The sequence below is a fragment of the Argopecten irradians genome, chromosome 10, assembly GCF_041381155.1.
Source record: "Argopecten irradians isolate NY chromosome 10, Ai_NY, whole genome shotgun sequence".
NCBI classification, from domain to species: domain Eukaryota; kingdom Metazoa; phylum Mollusca; class Bivalvia; order Pectinida; family Pectinidae; genus Argopecten; species Argopecten irradians.
In genome coordinates, this window is record NC_091143.1 from 6,886,128 (window position 1) to 6,904,774 (window position 18,647).

Here is an 18,647-nt window from a genome sequence, read left to right on the forward strand (position 1 = left end):
ACTTTCAAATTATAATTGCAAATTCATTAAAAAAAACCCAGTTATTACGATAGCACAGACCACATATAGCACAGACCAAAGCACAGAATGCACAATTCAATGTGGCCACTTTAATTTAATATCTCTATTTAAATGTTAAAAAAAAAAGATAGTTGATTTACACATTACAACACATTTGAGTAACAAATCTGAAATGCTGCCAAAGAGAGACCCGATGGATATTATCAGAAAGAAAATGAACATCTAAATTTGAATTTGTCCTTGGGGTTTTGACTTCAGAGTACCTGAAATTGATGGTTAGCATGATTTAATCATTAGTGTTGGCCCTCAAGGACAGTCAGTCCTGTAACTATGGTTATTGGTGACCCATTATTCTAAACACTCAATAAAGAGGTCCAAACATAAATCGGCACGTCCACATCATAATAGGGCAGCAAAGACAACTTTGGTCTAATTTGGCAACATGCATACATGTTTAAAGCCAAAGGAATCAAGAAAAATCACCAGCACCGATACTGACCAAAATATTTTAGCAATTAAAGCAAAAGGATCACTATAGCTTTACTTGGTGATACAAAGAAAAGCAATAAGTACATCGTAAATAGCACTTCATATACCTTGGAAACATTTCTGGAAATACATGCTCCTATGAAAATATGATATTGAACTAAATCCTATCTCACTTGCTCCTGCTACAACGGTACCACTATATTAAAGATTTTAGAATAACAAAACTAAAGAATGCAGCCTTTAGTGGAAACAATAATCCATTATATGATTCATAAAACCCTGTTCAAATTGATGGAAAAATAATATTCTCAACAAGCCTTCAAACTTCCAATAAAACAGGGAATTTACAGAATTTACATAATAACCAATATTTATATTCATTTCATGGAGGTTACTGTTGCCTTACAAGGGCCTAATGACCAATATTTATATTCATTTCATGGAGGTTACTGTTGCCTTACAAGGGCCTAATGAAATGTATGATGACCAGTAAGATTTCTGGAGGTTAAAGGTCACAGCTGCCTTACAAGGGCCTAATGAAATGTATGATGACCAGTAAGATTTCTGGAGGTTAAAGGTCACTGCTGCCTTATAAGGGCCTAATGAGATGTATGAAAAGACCAGTAAGATATCTACTGTATATATTCCAGGCATGAAGCAGTATTGATTTTACCATGTCTTCATGATTGTTCAGAAGGCTTATGTATAGTACATACTGAAGTCCACTACATTTGTACACATCTCCCCATGCTTCCATACAATTAAGTTTTTTGTGCAGCTGAATTGAAAAGGTAACATATTTTACCACTTTTCGGACTGAGAAGTTATGAATGGGAAAAATAGATTTTCCAGAGTAAACAAATTAAAATGGTTATACTAAAATTTGAATAATGCTGATTGTGAATGACCCCTTCAATCAAACTGTCTCGGATCCGTGAAAGCTAGCTCTACAAAATAAGCCTTTCTTTATAAATGATGATATCACTCAAACTGATGTCATTCTGATACAATGCAGCATAATGTCCAGTATCACATGCAGCATAATGTCCAGTATCACATGCAGCATAATGTCCAGTATCACATGCAGCATAATGTCCAGTATCACATGCAGCATAATGTCCAGTATCACATGCAGCATAATGTCCAGTATCACATGCAGCATAATGTCCAGTATCACATGCAGTATAAAAATTAATGTATGCTATCCAGTTGTGAATACAATTAAAATTGATAGTTCAAAGTGTGTTCGGATAAATTTAAAATCTAAATTGATACATTAATAACCGAGATGAGAATTTCTGCTACAATTAGGGTTAAAGAAAGAGAATCGAATGAATACCATTTTAAAATGTACTTTCCAGCGTAATAGTAATGATGAAAATATCCTAGTTCATATCTAATTATAGGCATTATAAAATCATTCTCAAGAAGAAATGACAATGGCTGTTATTGATCAACAATTGAGGTCTGCCAAGAAACTAATATTCCAAGAGGATATATCAGCACAACAGATAGACTATTTTCTATTGGCTCTCTGCCATTCCTTTTACAATGTCCATATTACAAGTGGCCCAATGGGCCTGACAAGTGTCATATATTCCAGTCACTATCTCCTATTATGGTAATTCTCCACTTGGTAATAATGATTTCAGTTATTCAAAATCATGATGTTGCCCGAGTTTTTAGACATATTTGATGTATTTATACTTTTCTACATGATCTTGCATATATGTTAAGACATTATTCTCATACTCTGATTCCTTTGTCGAATCCCAACAAAGGAAACAAAAAATAAAGATGAAAGTTGTGATTCTCTGCCTTCAACTTTTCTTTAAATGATCATCATAAACTTGTTAAAGTATTTAAAAAATCTTCCACCTATGACCTTGATAATGAATAGATGCCATTAAGGCTGTTTCAGAGGAACTTTTTCTCAATTGACTTGATAAATATGTTTATATCATTTAAAATATTCAATTAAATTCCATGTTAATATATAACTCAACAATATTAATTTTGAATTGAAATCTTTGGCATAAATTAGCGAATTACTCAACTCAAAGAATCAGATTTTATGGGAAAACGACAAATCGCAAAAAGGAAGAAGGTTGCCAAAGCTGAAATTTATTGCAATATCACTTATGATACATAAAGTCATCAAAATCTGACTCTACAGTTCAGGTTTTTTAAGGTTTATGTGAATTCCATATGTGTGCCCTCCTGGAGTCAGATTGTTGCTGTCATAACCCCAGCCTCCCTATATAACCTACTGCCTTCATTATTAACCAATAGACAACCACTTGTTACAATTATCTCATCACCAGTGAATTAACATAAAAGGAGATGTTGGCAGGCCCTCACAGACACCACAGATGTGGTAAGTACATATATACCATATGTCATTCTGTTTTTATACTTAGGAAAGCCTACACTTGGTATGATGGTCTGCAATACATTTCTGATAGAGGGAATCAGCCATGTTGAGCAATGATAAATTGTGCATCTGTTAAAGAGATCTATGACCATCGATCATCAACCACAGAATTTTAAAACTAGATTCTCTTCAGGATCCACAGACCCGCCCCCAAATCCCAACATAGCTCGAAGAAGTCTATTTTTTTTTTTGATAATTTTCTTTATTCAAAAGAAGGCACAACAAACCTATCACAATCATCTCATTTTGAGGTATGAATTTAGAAGTCAATGAATTATAATCATGAAAATTTCTGATGTTTCAAAAGGTCTTATCTTATATATAACATTGGAAGGTTTTTTGATAAATATTCTTTTTCCCCTTAATCATCATCTATACCTATGGTGCATGGCCTATGTTCTTGGTCTTCCCAGCATCTCTGATGAGATGTTGGTGCCTCAGACAAATTAAGATAACAGGAAATTCCAGATGTGACCAGCAAGAAGAGTTCAATCATACAAGACCAATATTTACCATACTAATCTTGCACATCATGTAATATGCATGGCCCCACAGAGGTGCCCAACAGGACGGCCTTGGTATAGTATTAACTCACAATGGTTGACTTCTAGTATCAACAGTGTAGGAACAAGAATGAAATATTGATAAATGTTGGTATGAAGACAATATCAATTGAATTATTCAGATATCTAAGGACCAAATGTTGCAATTCAACTCATGAGCCTTGTGTTATGTGAAATACCATATGACCTCTAAATGAGTCAAGAATTTACCTGCAATACAGTTAGTACACTTCATAATCTTAATGTTAAGATCATTAGAGTTGAAAAAATGGTAAATTTCCTTTTGCCGTTTTTCTACTCAAACTTAATGAATGTAACCTGGCAAAAGTCTTACTGTTGTTTTCTGAAAGCAATTTTGGAAAATTAGGCCTATCTGTATATCAAACACATAAGCACCTCTGAATATTGCAATTTTAATAAATGGAAATTAAGCTTTACTGCAGACATCAATTTATTAAATTTTTTACCAGAGATACAAAATGTATAGCTGTGGCCCACCAATCAAACTGCTAAAATAAACATATTACCTATATGCTGGTAATAACGCGTTGATCAAACTTTGGAATTTAAATATCGTAACCATTCACAATTGCCAATGTAACCTGTTTCAAACATCAGGAAATCAAGTTTGAACCTAAATAAACTTCTCTCAATCAATTCCCTTGTTGTTTAATTTAGCCAATGACGCCATGTGATAATTCAATGGAGTCATTTAAGTGCTACCAGTCAAATTCATGGTCAAAGAATCCTACAATTAACGTGGATCACTCCTCAAGGTTGGCTACAAACACATGCAAGACCTTGAACTAGAATTCAAATATCAATATTGATACTCGCCGTGACCAGGATCTCTTCTTCATACAGACAAACATCCCCGATTATAAAAACATCGGACTTGTAACAGTCATATACTTGTATGAAACTCAATGAAGTTTTGAAGTTTGTTGGTATTAAGATTTGTGTTTGGTGACCATACCAGACCAGGATCGTACTGAAATCCATACACAGAGCCTACTAATTTTAACTGTCCATATTTAATTATGGTACTATTTTGTAGAGGATTTTTCTTATTTAGTGCAGATCTTATTACATGTGTCCAGAATTATGATCAATTTAATAAATTGTGAATTTTACTTCCTAAATCAGTTATATACCTGTTTACCACCTTGCAGTATGACTTTATCTTCTGTATGGTTATAACATAGACATGTTCATGTTATGTGTTGCTTTCAGTGATGTACTTGTTTCAGCTGATATAAATTCGTTTTTTTACTTTGATTTAAAAGCATTTCAAAGTTACAAAATTTCCTTGAAATTGGTATGATCTTTTTTCCCTCTATAGACAACATGTACTCCTCTGGTTTGGTTTGAAGTTATATTGTAAGTGGTGTACATGCACTTAAAGGCATGGCTATATTAGAATGTTGTAAAGCTTATATAGTGTATTGTAACTAGCACAGCTCTGAACAATCAATAGAGGAGGATTTGTAAAACCTACCATACATACTCTCACTGATGTGTGCCTTACAACTACTTGTTTACTCTACAGTAACACTACTACAACCAATCGATACTCCCAATTCTAACACAAAAACTATCTCATTTTCAGTAAATTTAGTGGTAGATTTGAAAAAAGACCATTAAAATTGCGAGGAAGCAGTCGGTGAGCTGTGGAGCTGTAGGGCTGCCGCCACTGAGTGTGGAAGATGCTCTTCCAAAAATATAGACTTTTGTGATAAGACAAGTGAACAAGTTGTATATCTATATGGTGTTTCTATGGTGACTGGGAGTTAGGAATGGCATGGAGACTACTAGAGCAGTGCTAGCTCTAGGCTATCTCTTTGAAGGAGATAGATTAGTAGTTCATCCTTAGCAAATTTAGTCCTATACAATCTTTCAGGGTGTTTCATGTTTGCTGGACATGCAAGGGAAATAATTAATGGGTACTTTATTTGACCTAATAAGCCTCTAATATAGGCACTTGTTGGCAAATGAGGAATTTTGAAGGAGAGGTTATTGGGTAATTTTTTGGAAGATACTGATAAACATTCAAATTGTGCAGTAGCCACTATACAAGATTTTAGATATTCCTATGGCAAGTCGGGAAATCCAGTAGATCCCCGAGAGTATGTTTTTGACTCAAAAATCAGACACATACATGGAGCTATAGCTTTGATAGAATTTTCATTTCAGAGAAAGCCAAACATAATTTTAATTTACAGAAACACATTTTTTTCAAAATGGTAATTATTGATGTTGTCAGTCTGTCCAAGTAGAAATTAGAAAAATTGTATGCATAAGGTTCTAGCTAAGTATTCTAAATTAAGATTCCATGCTTTTTAAAATTTAAAACTCATTATATTATAGTACAGTCTACAGATGGATACCCAGTTTCTGGTACAGTGTACTTTTGCATTGCTGTTTCAATTGTGTAGTTTCACCTAGAAAGATTTCAATTTCATACCAGTATACACTGTTAATCAGTTCTTGTTCAGTTGTTTATATTGACAAGACATGAGGATGATCAACCACCTGTTACTACAGAAAACCATTAATCACAATCAGGCCCGGGATCTTGACTTATGATAGTCTGGTTATCATGTGGTTTCTCAGCGTAATTCTCTAAATGTTACAGGTATATCAAATAGCCAGCATCCAGGTAAGTCAGGTAGGAGTCTGCAGTTCAGACAGGTGGAACAACTCAAAACAAATGTAAATTCTAAATGCAGACAAATAAATAAACCAAAAGTACGGGCTACACCATAAATTATAAACGTTTTCACTTTTAAGTACACACATTAGATATAACACAACAACAGCCACAGACAATACAGTGTCACATATTGTTACCAGATTGTATATATAATCACACTGTGTAATAATACAGCGTCAAATAAAAAAGCATTTCTGTAAACACGATATATCTATTTCAACATCTTCTCTTTTCTTTTTTTTTTTTAAATATTTGTGACTCCATTTTCTTTTTGAATTGGGTTTACGGACAGACACAAATAAAAATTTCTGAAAAGTTACGAAAGAAATAGTTATAATGACCTATATTACATGAAATTGGGACTACATAAATGTACGTGTACCTGCTATATAATACCAGGACGTTTTAATTTCCAGCAATTCCTCTTAAGGCTTATTTTCAAAAATCTTATTGGTTTTACATAGAGTATTTTTACACCATGACTCAGTGTGTATATATTGTTCTATGTCTCATAATATTTGGCTAAAGGAGTGTCCGTAATGATTTCCTATATTGTTCATTTATACCACTGTGTATATAATATTGATCAGATTGTCAAGAGATTGAGGAACTTTAAATGAGAATATATAATCAGAAAATATTGTAGGTAAAAACCTAATCTAATGAGAAATAAATAAACTCGTTAATAAAAGTAATAATCATATAACATGAAGAACCTTTTGAAGTTCAACATTATATCTATGTCAAACGGCTTCATTTATATATATTTTTGATTTTGAAATGTTAGATTGTCAATAACTTATAGTTGTATGTAATTCAATTTCTATAAGTATTTTTTTAAACTATTATCAACACAAGTCCAATCAATCGTCTTCACCTTTCTTAGACAAAATCTCAACATACAGATATATATATCTAAGCAAGACCTTGGCCAGAATAATGCTGAATTGGTCCTTATCTCTATATAAAATACAATTATGTTAATTACCTTTCTGCTGTATATAACTGATGATGTTATCTTTCTGTCTAAAAGACATTTTGGCCTTTATTTTTCTTTCTAAATTTAAGACATATACAATGTACAAAAAAACCTACATTTGTGTTCTTCAAATTAATGTTGGAAAAAATAACTTTTAAACATAGATATTTCATTCACAATGTTTCATCCAAATTTCTGGTTTATAAAAGGAATCTTATAATTTGAGGTATTAATGTTAAAAGCACAAACGCACCTTACACAATGCAATATTTAACCCACCTCATAAATAACAATTTCCTGGATATCATTATATTGTTCATTGCAAATAAACCCTGAATTGTTAACTTAACCTGTTCAATCTAGACACTGAAGGAACTACTTATCTTAAAGTCTCTTGGTCAAAACTCTTTTGACAATTTTTATTCTGAAAATGCTTTATTGTGAGGTGTAAAAGAAACAGAAATATGAGACTTTTGGCTGATGATTATATTCACAACACCCTTCACCCCACAAGTAATTCCAAGGAGCTGGCAGTGCCTAATTTATATAATTGCTGATTTTGTTATCAACAATATCTAACATTCAACAGCCATGGCTTGAATGGGTCAATTTCATGTGGAGTATCCATAAATTATGATATTTGTAAGTTTCATAGGAGACAGATGTGAAACTATGCACATCTTCAGATAACACTGGCTCCAACAAGTATTTACGCCACTGCACACTTCAGACACAACCACAGAATATCATTAACCACATTTTCTAATTATTTTGTATATCTGCGGTATTAAGAATTTCTAAATATACAAAATAAAATATATTATTAGAACCTATGGAATACTATAAAATAATAACTATGTAAGCTCACACTTAGAAAAATCATAGGCAAAAGCATATATCATTTCTTAATACAAATAATATTAAATACATAGTTTATATAAATTTATATACTTTAACGCACATTTATAGGGAAAACATAAATGTTTTCATGCTTGAAATAAGTAAATCAGATAAATTTTTATCTGCGATATTTATTCTTGTATGAAAAAGATAACGTTTCACATTTCTGATAATGATGAAACTGATAGAGGAAGGGAGAGAGAAAATGAAATGTAATAATTATTAATATGGTCTTAAATTCTTATCTAGATTATATTAAGATAAGGATAAATGGGGAGAATTAAATGGTTACTAAAATATTATTGCTTAAAATAAGAATAAAAATAAAATAATACATAAAATATTAATATTAACTATAAAACAGTAAAGATAAACATTTAGTGGTTAAAAGAAGAAATATCATGCAGTAACGTAGTTTACACATAAGCTGACCCTGTGTCTTTTATAATCGACACAGTGCCTACGGGTCCAGTATCAGGACAATGGACCAACGTCTGCCACAGAAGAGGCAGATCTCTTTCTGAATCTCTTACCTCTCCCAAATATACGAAGTTGTGTTTTTCGGCCAGATCCTGTGCCGCTTTAACTCCCCCCTCGATGTGCACCGCCCATTTATCCGTATAGTGCTCTCCGCGAGTAATTTCTATGAAAATCAGTCCAAATATTGATAGATGAATTATGTATCGACAACCGTGCATCTTCACGGTTGTATCAAATAAAACGACACCAAATTTTATAACATCCTTTTCAAAATACGTAACGTTTTCGAATTCTGACTATCCATAACTTCATAATTCCATTTCTAGCACAAAAGAATTTAACCATATTCCATTTTGAGGATAAACACGCAAAAACTCTTCGAGAACAGCCTCCAAATGATAGTGTGTATTCCAAGACAGGCACTTTCCTCTTGTTTGACGTGCGGCTTTATATTTCTTAGATAGGTGGCGCTATGCAGGAAGTAACCTCTCAGTGTGCAAACAAAACATGATTTGGTGAGCTGCAAAATTATTTTATGTGTAATTCCAAAATTGTTAGAACCATTTTAATGGTTGTCATATTTGAGATTAGGAAATCATAGAATGTTTTAATTTCATTTATAACAAATTACAGCATATCAAAAACAGAAAAATTGTTTAATTGTCAATCATTTTATGTAGATTTCATACTACTTTTGAGACGGGCCCTTTCCGGAAGATATTTAGAGCCATGCGCAATCTCATCGGAAATGGAATATGTTTGTGTACGGAAGCCACTGTCTCGCTACTGTAGATGTGATCTGTAGTGTATTTTACCTGTTGACAGATCACCGATTGAGTTCTTAGTGGTGGAAATTGATTTTTGAGGTAATAATCCACTTATATATCTTAATGTTAGGTCGCGTTAGCGGCTGGCAGTGATTATAACACTGTATAGATCCGGCAATGCAAACTGTACCTACGATGCATGGGAGATAACCCTAATTATAATTACAAAAATTGTTACAATGTTTACCGACCAACATTGTATCAGTTATATCATTTTTTGTGTTTATATTTGTTGCCATTTAAAAAAGAAAATCTAACATTTTTACCCATTATAACAATGAAGCACACGTGTGTATTTATTTCTACTACAGTTACAATACAGTACTGCATCAATATGAACTTAATCAGTTAATGCATTTGAAGACACTGTTTTATTTGAATTTTATTTAAGCTTGAGACCTGGGCCCAGTTTCATCAACAATCCTTAACTTTAAGGAATTCCTTAACTTAACATAATACCTGGTACGGGGATCGGGTACAGGTATCTCAGTAATTGGATGTTATAGGTATTAATTATTAACAAAAAACATTAATTTTCAGGTTTTTGGCCCTGTTTCATGAATATTTCTAAACTTTAAGGAGCCTTCCTTAAGCTCTGCAATGCTTCCATATGCAGAAGTTTAAGTTAAGGAATTTCTTAAAGTTAAGGATCGAATGTTGATGAAACTGGGCCCAGGTCTCAAGCTTAAATAAAATTCAAATAAAACAGTGTCTTCACATGCATTATGTTCATGTTGATGTAGTATAACTGTATTGTCAAAAGAGAAGAAAATGAACTAAATAGATGGGTCTAGGTCTAAAGCTTGAATAAAGCAAAAGTCTCTTGAGTGCAGTTAAAGATACTTAATGAAACTAATTAGGTAGCATTTTATGATAGCGTTGCAGTTTAGACATAAATGCTGATTGTTTATTGCACTAATGAGGTTATATAACCTCATTGACATAAAATTAATTTATATTTGTTTTCATACTGTATCCGACTTTTTGATTGGCAGATCCTTTTTCTTCATATATACTTTTTAAAAAAATATCCCAGAATGGCACGAAAACTTGACGTGATCATGATGTCACAATAGAGACGTCGACGTTGCATGCGTATTGATTTATAAAAAATAATCCATTGGAAAATCAATGGAATCGTACGTTTAAGCGTATTTTATATTATCAAGTAGTCTGAAAAATTAATTATAAGCTTAAAGATGCTCCACCGCCAACAGAGCATAAATGATATTCATTATTTGAACAATAACTGGTGTTTAATGGTGCATATATATGTCTAATTAACACAAAAATAATATAAAATAATTTATTATGTCTTTGGTGCATGCACAATCAGTACTTCATTCCATATAGGATATAGAGACACAGATTTTTTTCGGGATGCAATTAATTATTTTTCATATTTTTAACTTTAATTAAAATTATAACCTCAAACTTTTCAATGGTTGTAATGGTGTAAGGTAAGTAACTTTTGTAACTGAAGAAAAATACTAAATCCTCTGCTTCTGTTTTTGAATGTGAAAAAATACCATTTGTCAGCGGTGGAGCATCTTTAAAGCATTATGTAACTATTTTTTAACTTCATTGAGTTATGAAATCAATTTTGTTTGCAAACTTTTATGAGAATCCGGTCAAACAAAATTTCTTTCATAACCTGATGAAGTTAGAAAATAGTGACATCAATGCTTAACTGTATATATTGACATGTATGTTCATGAAATATATCAACATGTATACATATCATGGTGTGCATGTGATAAACAAAATAAAAATACCCTAATTATTTCATTAACAAATGTAACCTGGGGCCTGGTCAATACTAGCCGCAATGTACCGCCCGGCTAGAGAGATCAACTCTTTAGAGAGAACTCTTTCGCTCGATCAGTTGAGCGTCAGACTAGTAATCCAGAGGTCCTGAGTTTGATCCCTGATAGAGGTGGTGATTATATTTATTATAAATCCTGTCCTCTGTTACATAAATTTCATTGAATGGTTAACTGAATTAAGAAAAACAATTAAAATAGATATATTTTAAAATATAGTAAGAAGCTTCTAACTTTAACACACACAAAAATTAAATACCAGTTGATACAAAAAAATCAAATAAAACAGTGCCTTCAAATGAATTAAGTTCATGTTTATGTAGTATAACTGTGTCGTAAAAAGAAAAGAACTATAATAGAATTTGTCAAAGTAGTAAATTATTGATAATGACTTATAATGTCTTGGAAGTTAAAATAATCCTATAAAATAAAGTTATAATAAAAAACAAATTTGAATGTACTTTTGAGAGATGAGAGAGATTATTGTGGGTTGTTATTGATTCCCAGGACTATCTGTATAGCCATTGAGTACTTTGTATGAATGGAGGGTGATTAGATGTAACACCTATAGATAAGAACCTATTAACGTCTGAGTAAGGTCAAGGATCAGCGACTTTGTAATCACTTTACACAATATTACATCTAATATAACACAGGTACGCTTCAGCCATAATGGCCATTTAAAACTTATCTCAATCACAGTGTGTATGTATATCAAATCAGAATTTTAAAGGAGAATCCTATCTGTGTCTATTACACATTCCTGTCATGTATGTTTCTAATACCTACAGTATTTTGTAGGGACACTTTTTATATATGTATGTGTAGTTTTTTTAATTGATCTTTTATTAAAACACATTTATTTGTGGATTTGAGAAAAGAACTGAAATAGTATTTTGCTAATTTTAGCATGATGTAATTAAATTATAGCTATAAGTGAAATCTAATATTACATGTGTGTTTAATTCAGCACCTTTAATTATATTGATAAGCCACATTTTATCTGTTCCATATCCACACACTACAGGTACCCATATCCCTTTAGCCCACCTTTTCTAGACGAAGTATTTCTGTAATTATAATATTTATGTTTAATAAAAAAAATTTCTGCTACAATCACACTAAGTGCTCAGATTTGAAAATAACACTCTTTATAATTCAGACCCAGAGACTGTTGAAAGAAGGAAGCGTCTCAAATGTTTCTTTATGCTATCTTAAATTTGCTAAGTTATAATTTGCCAATTACTGAAACTTATTTACTAAATTACTTGATTATAAATATATAGATATAGTAAATCATCAAACACAGGTGAATGGTGTGTTGTTATCGGGGTCACAGCCCTTATATAGGAAATCATCAAACACAGGTGAATGGTGTGTTGTTATCGGGGTCACAGCCCCCTATATAGGAAATCATCAAACATAGGTGAATGGTGTGTTGTTATCGGGGTCACAGCTCCCTATATAGGAAATCATCAAATGGAGGTGAATGGTGTGTTGTTATCAGGGTCGCAGCCCCCTATGTAGGAAATCATCAAACACAGGTGAATGGGGTGTTGTTATCGGGGTCGCAGCCCCCTATATAGGAAATCAAACACAGATGAATGGTGTGTTGTTATCGGGGTCACAGCCCCCTATATAGGAAATCATCAAATGGAGGTGAATGGTGTGTTGTTATCGGGGTCACAGCCCCCTTTATAGGAAATCATCAAACACAGGTGAATGGGGTGTTGTTATCGGGGTCACAGCCCCCTATATAGGAAATCATCAAACACCGGTGAATGGTGTGTTGTTATCAGGGTCACAGCTCCCTATATAGGAAATCATCAAACACAGGTGAATGGGGTGTTGTTATCGGGGTCGCAGCCCCCTATATAGGAAATCATCAAACACCGGTGAATGGTGTGTTGTTATCAGGGTCACAGCCCCCTATATAGGAAATCATCAAACACAGGTGAATGGTGTGTTGTTATCGGGGTCACAGCCCCCTATATAGGAAATCATCAAACACAGGTGAATGGTGTGTTGTTATCGGGGTCACAGCCCCCTATATAGGAAATCATCAAACACAGGTGAATGGTGTGTTGTTATCGGGGTCACAGCCCCCTATATAGGAAATCATCAAACACAGGTGAATGGTGTGTTGTTATCGGGGTCACAGCCCCCTATATAGGAAATCATCAAATCGAGGTGAATGGTGTGTTGTTATCGTGGTCACAGCCCCCTATATAGGAAATCATCAAATGGAGGTGAATGGTGTGTTGTTATCAGGGTCACAGCCTCCTATATAGGAAATCATTTAACATAGGCAGCGTGCCCCATTACGTACAGGTGTAGGTGATTCACGCATCAAAAGTAATATGCACGTACACAAATTTGAAGCCGAGGGTACACTGCACGTACGATAAAATGGGTGTAAAAGCTAATAAAATGGGTGTAAAAACTGAAAACAGTTGTTATTCGTAATTTATATATTAAAATTGTCGGAAGAAATGACGAGACAACATCGTCCTGATCTTTCTGTAAGCTGGTTGCTACTGGCGATTTCCCTGCATTTTGATTGGCTGATCATGACGACCCATCGATCTAGGTTATTTCCTAACCTGAATAATGTTTCGCTATTTGATTATGGGCGCTATCACACACTAAAGATCGTAAGGCGTAACACCAGCGGTGTTTACTTGTCCGATGTTGTAAACAGAGAGCCGTCTAAAAAGCGTGCGATTAGCGATTTCTGTGCGAGTCCTTCTACCACCAAAAGAAAATCCGTGAATGCAACATCGTCTGAAAACGTAGATCAATGTAAGAAAAATTGCCCTTATATCACCCAAGGAGTCGATAATTGAATATACTGGATTGTGTCATTGTCTTATGATCAAAGCTTGATGAAATGCTTCATGATTGTTTAGATTTTGCTTGTACCCCTAGATTTATGCTTGTACCCCTCAAATTTTCAGAGGAGGGGTACACTTTACCCCTGATGAGAGAAAGTCTGGGGGCACGCTGCATAGGTGAATGGTGTGTTGTTATCAGGGTCACAGCCCCCTATATAGGAAATCATCAAACACAGGTGAATGGTGTGTTGTTATTGGGGTCACAGCCTCCTATATAGGAAATCATCAAACACAGGTGAATGGTGTGTTGTTATCGGGGTCACAGCCCCCTATATAGGAAATCTTCAAACACAGGTGAATGATGTGTTGTTATCGGGGTCAAAGCCCCCTATATAGGAAATCATCAAACACAGGTGAATGGTGTGTTGTTATCAGGGTCACAGCTCCCTATATAGGAAATCATCAAACACAGGTGAATGGTGTGTTGTTATCGGGGTCACAGCCCCCTATATAGGAAATCATCAAACACAGGTGAATGGTGTGTTGTTATCGGGGTCACAGCCCCCTATATAGGAAATCATCAAACACAGGTGAATGGTGTGTTGTTATCGGGGTCACAGCCCCCTATATAGGAAATCTTCAAACACAGGTGAATGATGTGTTGTTATCGGGGTCAAAGCCCCCTATATAGGAAATCATCAAACACAGGTGAATGGTGTGTTGTTATCAGGGTCACAGCTCCCTATATAGGAAATCATCAAACACAGGTGAATGGTGTGTTGTTATCGGGGTCACAGCCCCCTATATAGGAAATCATCAAACACAGGTGAATGGTGTGTTGTTATCGGGGTCACAGCCCCCTATATAGGAAATCATCAAATGGAGGTGAATGGTGTGTTGTTATCGGGGTTACAGTCCCTCCTATAGGAAATCATCAAACACAGGTGAATGGTGTGTTGTTATCGGGGTCAAAGCCCCCTATATAGGAAATCATCAAACACAGGTGAATGGTGTGTTGTTATCGGGGTCACAGCCCCCTATATAGGAAATCATCAAACACAGGTGAATGGTGTGTTGTTATCGGGGTCACAGCCCCCTATATAGGAAATCATCAAACACCGGTGAATGGTGTGTTGTTATCGGGGTCACAGCCCCCTATATAGGAAATCATCAAATGGAGGTGAATGGTGTGTTGTTATCGGGGTTACAGTCCCTCCTATAGGAAATCATCAAACACAGGTGAATGGTGTGTTGTTATCGGGGTCAAAGCCCCCTATATAGGAAATCATCAAACACAGGTGAATGGTGTGTTGTTATCAGGGTCACAGCTCCCTATATAGGAAATCATCAAACACAGGTGAATGGTGTGTTGTTATCGGGGTCACAGCCCCCTATATAGGAAATCATCAAACACCGGTGAATGGTGTGTTGTTATCGGGGTCACAGCCCCCTATATAGGAAATCATCAAATGGAGGTGAATGGTGTGTTGTTATCGGGGTTACAGCCCCCTATATAGGAAATCATCAAATGGAGGTGAATGGTGTGTTGTTATCGGGGTCACAGCCTCCTTTATAGGAAATCATCAAACATAGGTGAATGGTGTGTTGTTATCGGGGTCACAGCCCCCTATATAGGAAATCATCAAATACAGGTGAATGGTGTGTTGTTATCGGGGTCACAGCCCCTATATAGGAAATCATCAAACACAGGTGAATGGTGTGTTGTTATCGGGGTCGCAGCCCTCCTATATAGGAAATCATCAAACACAGGTGAATGGTGTGTGTGTTATCAGGGTCACAGCCCCCTATATAGGAAATCATCAAACACAGGTGAATGGTGTGTTGTTATCGGGGTCACAGCTCCCTATATAGGAAATCATCAAACACAGGTGAATGTGTGTTGTTATCGGGTGTATATGAATCATCAAACACGGTGAATGGTGTGTTATCGGGGTCACAGCCCCCTATATAGGAAATCATCAACACAGATGAATGGTGTGTTGTTATTGGGGTCGCAGCCCACTATATAGGAAATCATCAAATGGAGGTGAATGGCGTGTTGTTATCGGGGTCACAGCCCCCTATATAGGAAATCATCAAACAACGGTGAATGGTGTGTTGTTATCTGGGTCACAGCCCCCTATATAGGAAATCATCAAACACAGGTGAATGGTGTGTTGTTATCGGGGTCGCAGCCCCCTATATAGGAAATCATCAAATGGAGGTGAATGGTATGATGTTATCGGGGTCACAGCCCTTATATAGGAAATCATCAAACACAGGTGAATGGGGTGTTGTTATCGGTGTCGCAGCCCCCTATATAGGAAATCATCAAACACAGGTGAATGGTGTGTTGTTATCGGGGTCACAGCTCCCTATATAGGAAATCATCAAACACAGGTAAATGGTGTGTTGTTATCGGGGTCACAGCCCCCTATATAGGAAATCATCAAACACAGGTAAATGGTGTGTTGTTAATGGGGTCACAGCCCCCTATATAGGAAATCATCAAACACAGGTGAATGGTGTGTTGTTATTGGGGTCACAGCCCCCTATATAGGAAATCATCAAACACAGGTAAATGGTGTGTTGTTATCGGGGTCGCAGCCCCCTATATAGGAAATCATCAAACACCGGTGAATGGTGTGTTGTTATCAGGGTCACAGCCCCTATATAGGAAATCATTAAACATAGGTGAATGGTGTGTTGTTATCGGGGTCACAGCCTCCTATATAGGAAATCATCAAACACAGGTGAATGGGGTGTTGTTATCGGGGTCACAGCCCCCTATGTAGGAAATCATCAAACACCGGTAAATGGTGTGTTGTTATCAGGGTAACAGCCCCCTATATAGGAAATCATTAAACATAGGTGAATGGTGTGTTGTTATCGGGGTCACAGCCCCCTATATAGGAAATCATCAAATACAGGTGAATGGTGTGTTGTTATCGGGGTCGCAGCCCACTATATAGGAAATCATCAAACACAGGTGAATGGTGTGTTGTTATCGGGGTCACAGCCCCCTATATAGGAAATCATCAAACACAGGTGAATGGTGTGTGTTGTTATCAGGGTCACAGCTCCCTATATAGGAAATCATCAAACACAGGTGAATGGTGTGTTGTTATCGGGGTCACAGCCCCTATATAGGAAATCATCAAACACGAGGTGAATGGTGTGTTGTTATCGGGGTCACAGCCCCCTATATAGGAAATCATCAAACACAGGTGAATGGTGTGTTGTTATCGGGGTCACAGCCCCCCTATATAGGAAATCATCAAACACAGGTGAATGGTGTGTTGTTATCGGGGTCACAGCCCCCCTATATAGGAAATCATCAAACACAGGTGAATGGTGTGTTGTTATCGGGGTCACAGCCCCCTATATAGGAAATCATCAAACACAGGTGAATGGTGTGTTGTTATCAGGGTCACAGCCCCCTATATAGGAAATCATCAAACACAGGTGAATGGTGTGTTGTTATCGGGGTCACAGCCCCCTATATAGGAAATCATCAAAAACACAGGTGAATGGTGTGTTGTTATCGGGGTCGCAGCCCCCTATATAGGAAATCATCAAATGGAGGTGAATGGTGTGTTGTTATCGGGGTCACAGCCCCCTATATAGGAAATCATCAAATGGAGGTGAATGGGGTGTTGTTATCGGGGGTCACAGCCCCCTATATAGGAAATCATCAAACACAGGTGAATGGTGTGTTGTTATCGGGTCGCACCCCCTATATAGGAAATCATCAAAATGGAGGTGAATGGTGTGTTGTTATCAGGGTCACAGCCCCCTATATAGGAAATCATCAAACACAGGTGAATGGTGTGTTGTTATCGGGGTCACAGCCCCCTATATAGGAAATCATCAAACACAGGTGAATGGTGTGTTGTTATTGGGGTCACAGCCCCCTATATAGGAAATCATCAAATGGAGGTGAATGGTGTGTTGTTATCGAGGTCACAACCCCCTATATAGGAAATCATCAAACATAGGTGAATGGTGTGTTGAATCGGGTCAGAGCTCCTTTGTAGAATATCAATGGAGTGAATGGTCGCAGCCCCCTATATAGAAAATCATCAAACAAGGTGAATGGTGTGTTGTTATCGGGGTCACAGCCCCCTATATAGGAAATCTTCAAACACCAGTGAATGGTGTGTTGTTATCGGGTTCGCAGCCCACTACATAGGAAATCATCAAACAAGGTGAATGGTGTGTTGTTATCGGGGTCACAGCCCCTTATATAGAAAAATCATCAAACACAGGTGAATGGTGTGTTGTTATCGGGGCCGCAGCCCCCTATATAGGAAATCATCAAATGGAGGTGAATGGTGTGTTGTTATCGGGGTCACAGCCCCCTCAAAATCTGTGACTCTTTAAAATGACAGAGCATGCGCAGTGCTCTCATGCATTGTGACATCTTCAAAATTTGAATGAATATCATCCAGAATTACTGTATGTAGAAGAGTGCTCCGTTTTTCCTTGTCTTTATATATGCTTATTCCATCGACACAATGATTTTGAAAGGATAAAAAATGGGTGAAATTTGGATGGAGATTGAATGGAAGAGAGGGATTTTGA

General features: G+C 36.0%; 2 protein-coding genes across 6 annotated transcripts in view; one reads left to right on the forward strand and one right to left on the reverse strand.

The window, feature by feature from the left end:
* Window positions 1-9,040, reverse strand: part of LOC138333003 (furin-like protease kpc-1) — a 133,969-nt gene extending 124,929 nt beyond the window's left edge. Inside the window, exon 1 of one of the 2 annotated variants that reach the window (XM_069281091.1) lies at window positions 8,633-9,040. In XM_069281091.1, the coding sequence (XP_069137192.1) occupies window positions 8,633-8,797 (165 nt within the window). In that variant the 5' untranslated portion in view covers window positions 8,798-9,040. The remainder of the gene's footprint in view (window positions 1-8,632) is intronic. The other variant, XM_069281092.1, reaches the window with a different exon arrangement.
* Window positions 9,041-9,298: 258 nt separating this feature from the next.
* Window positions 9,299-18,647, forward strand: part of LOC138333004 (ankycorbin-like) — a 64,732-nt gene continuing 55,383 nt past the window's right edge. For 3 of the 4 annotated variants that reach the window (XM_069281093.1, XM_069281096.1, XM_069281103.1), the window contains exon 1: window positions 9,310-9,445. The gene's annotated coding sequence lies outside the window, so the exon portion shown is untranslated. Of the gene's footprint in view, window positions 9,446-18,647 lie in introns of all 4 variants that reach the window. The other variant, XM_069281094.1, reaches the window with a different exon arrangement.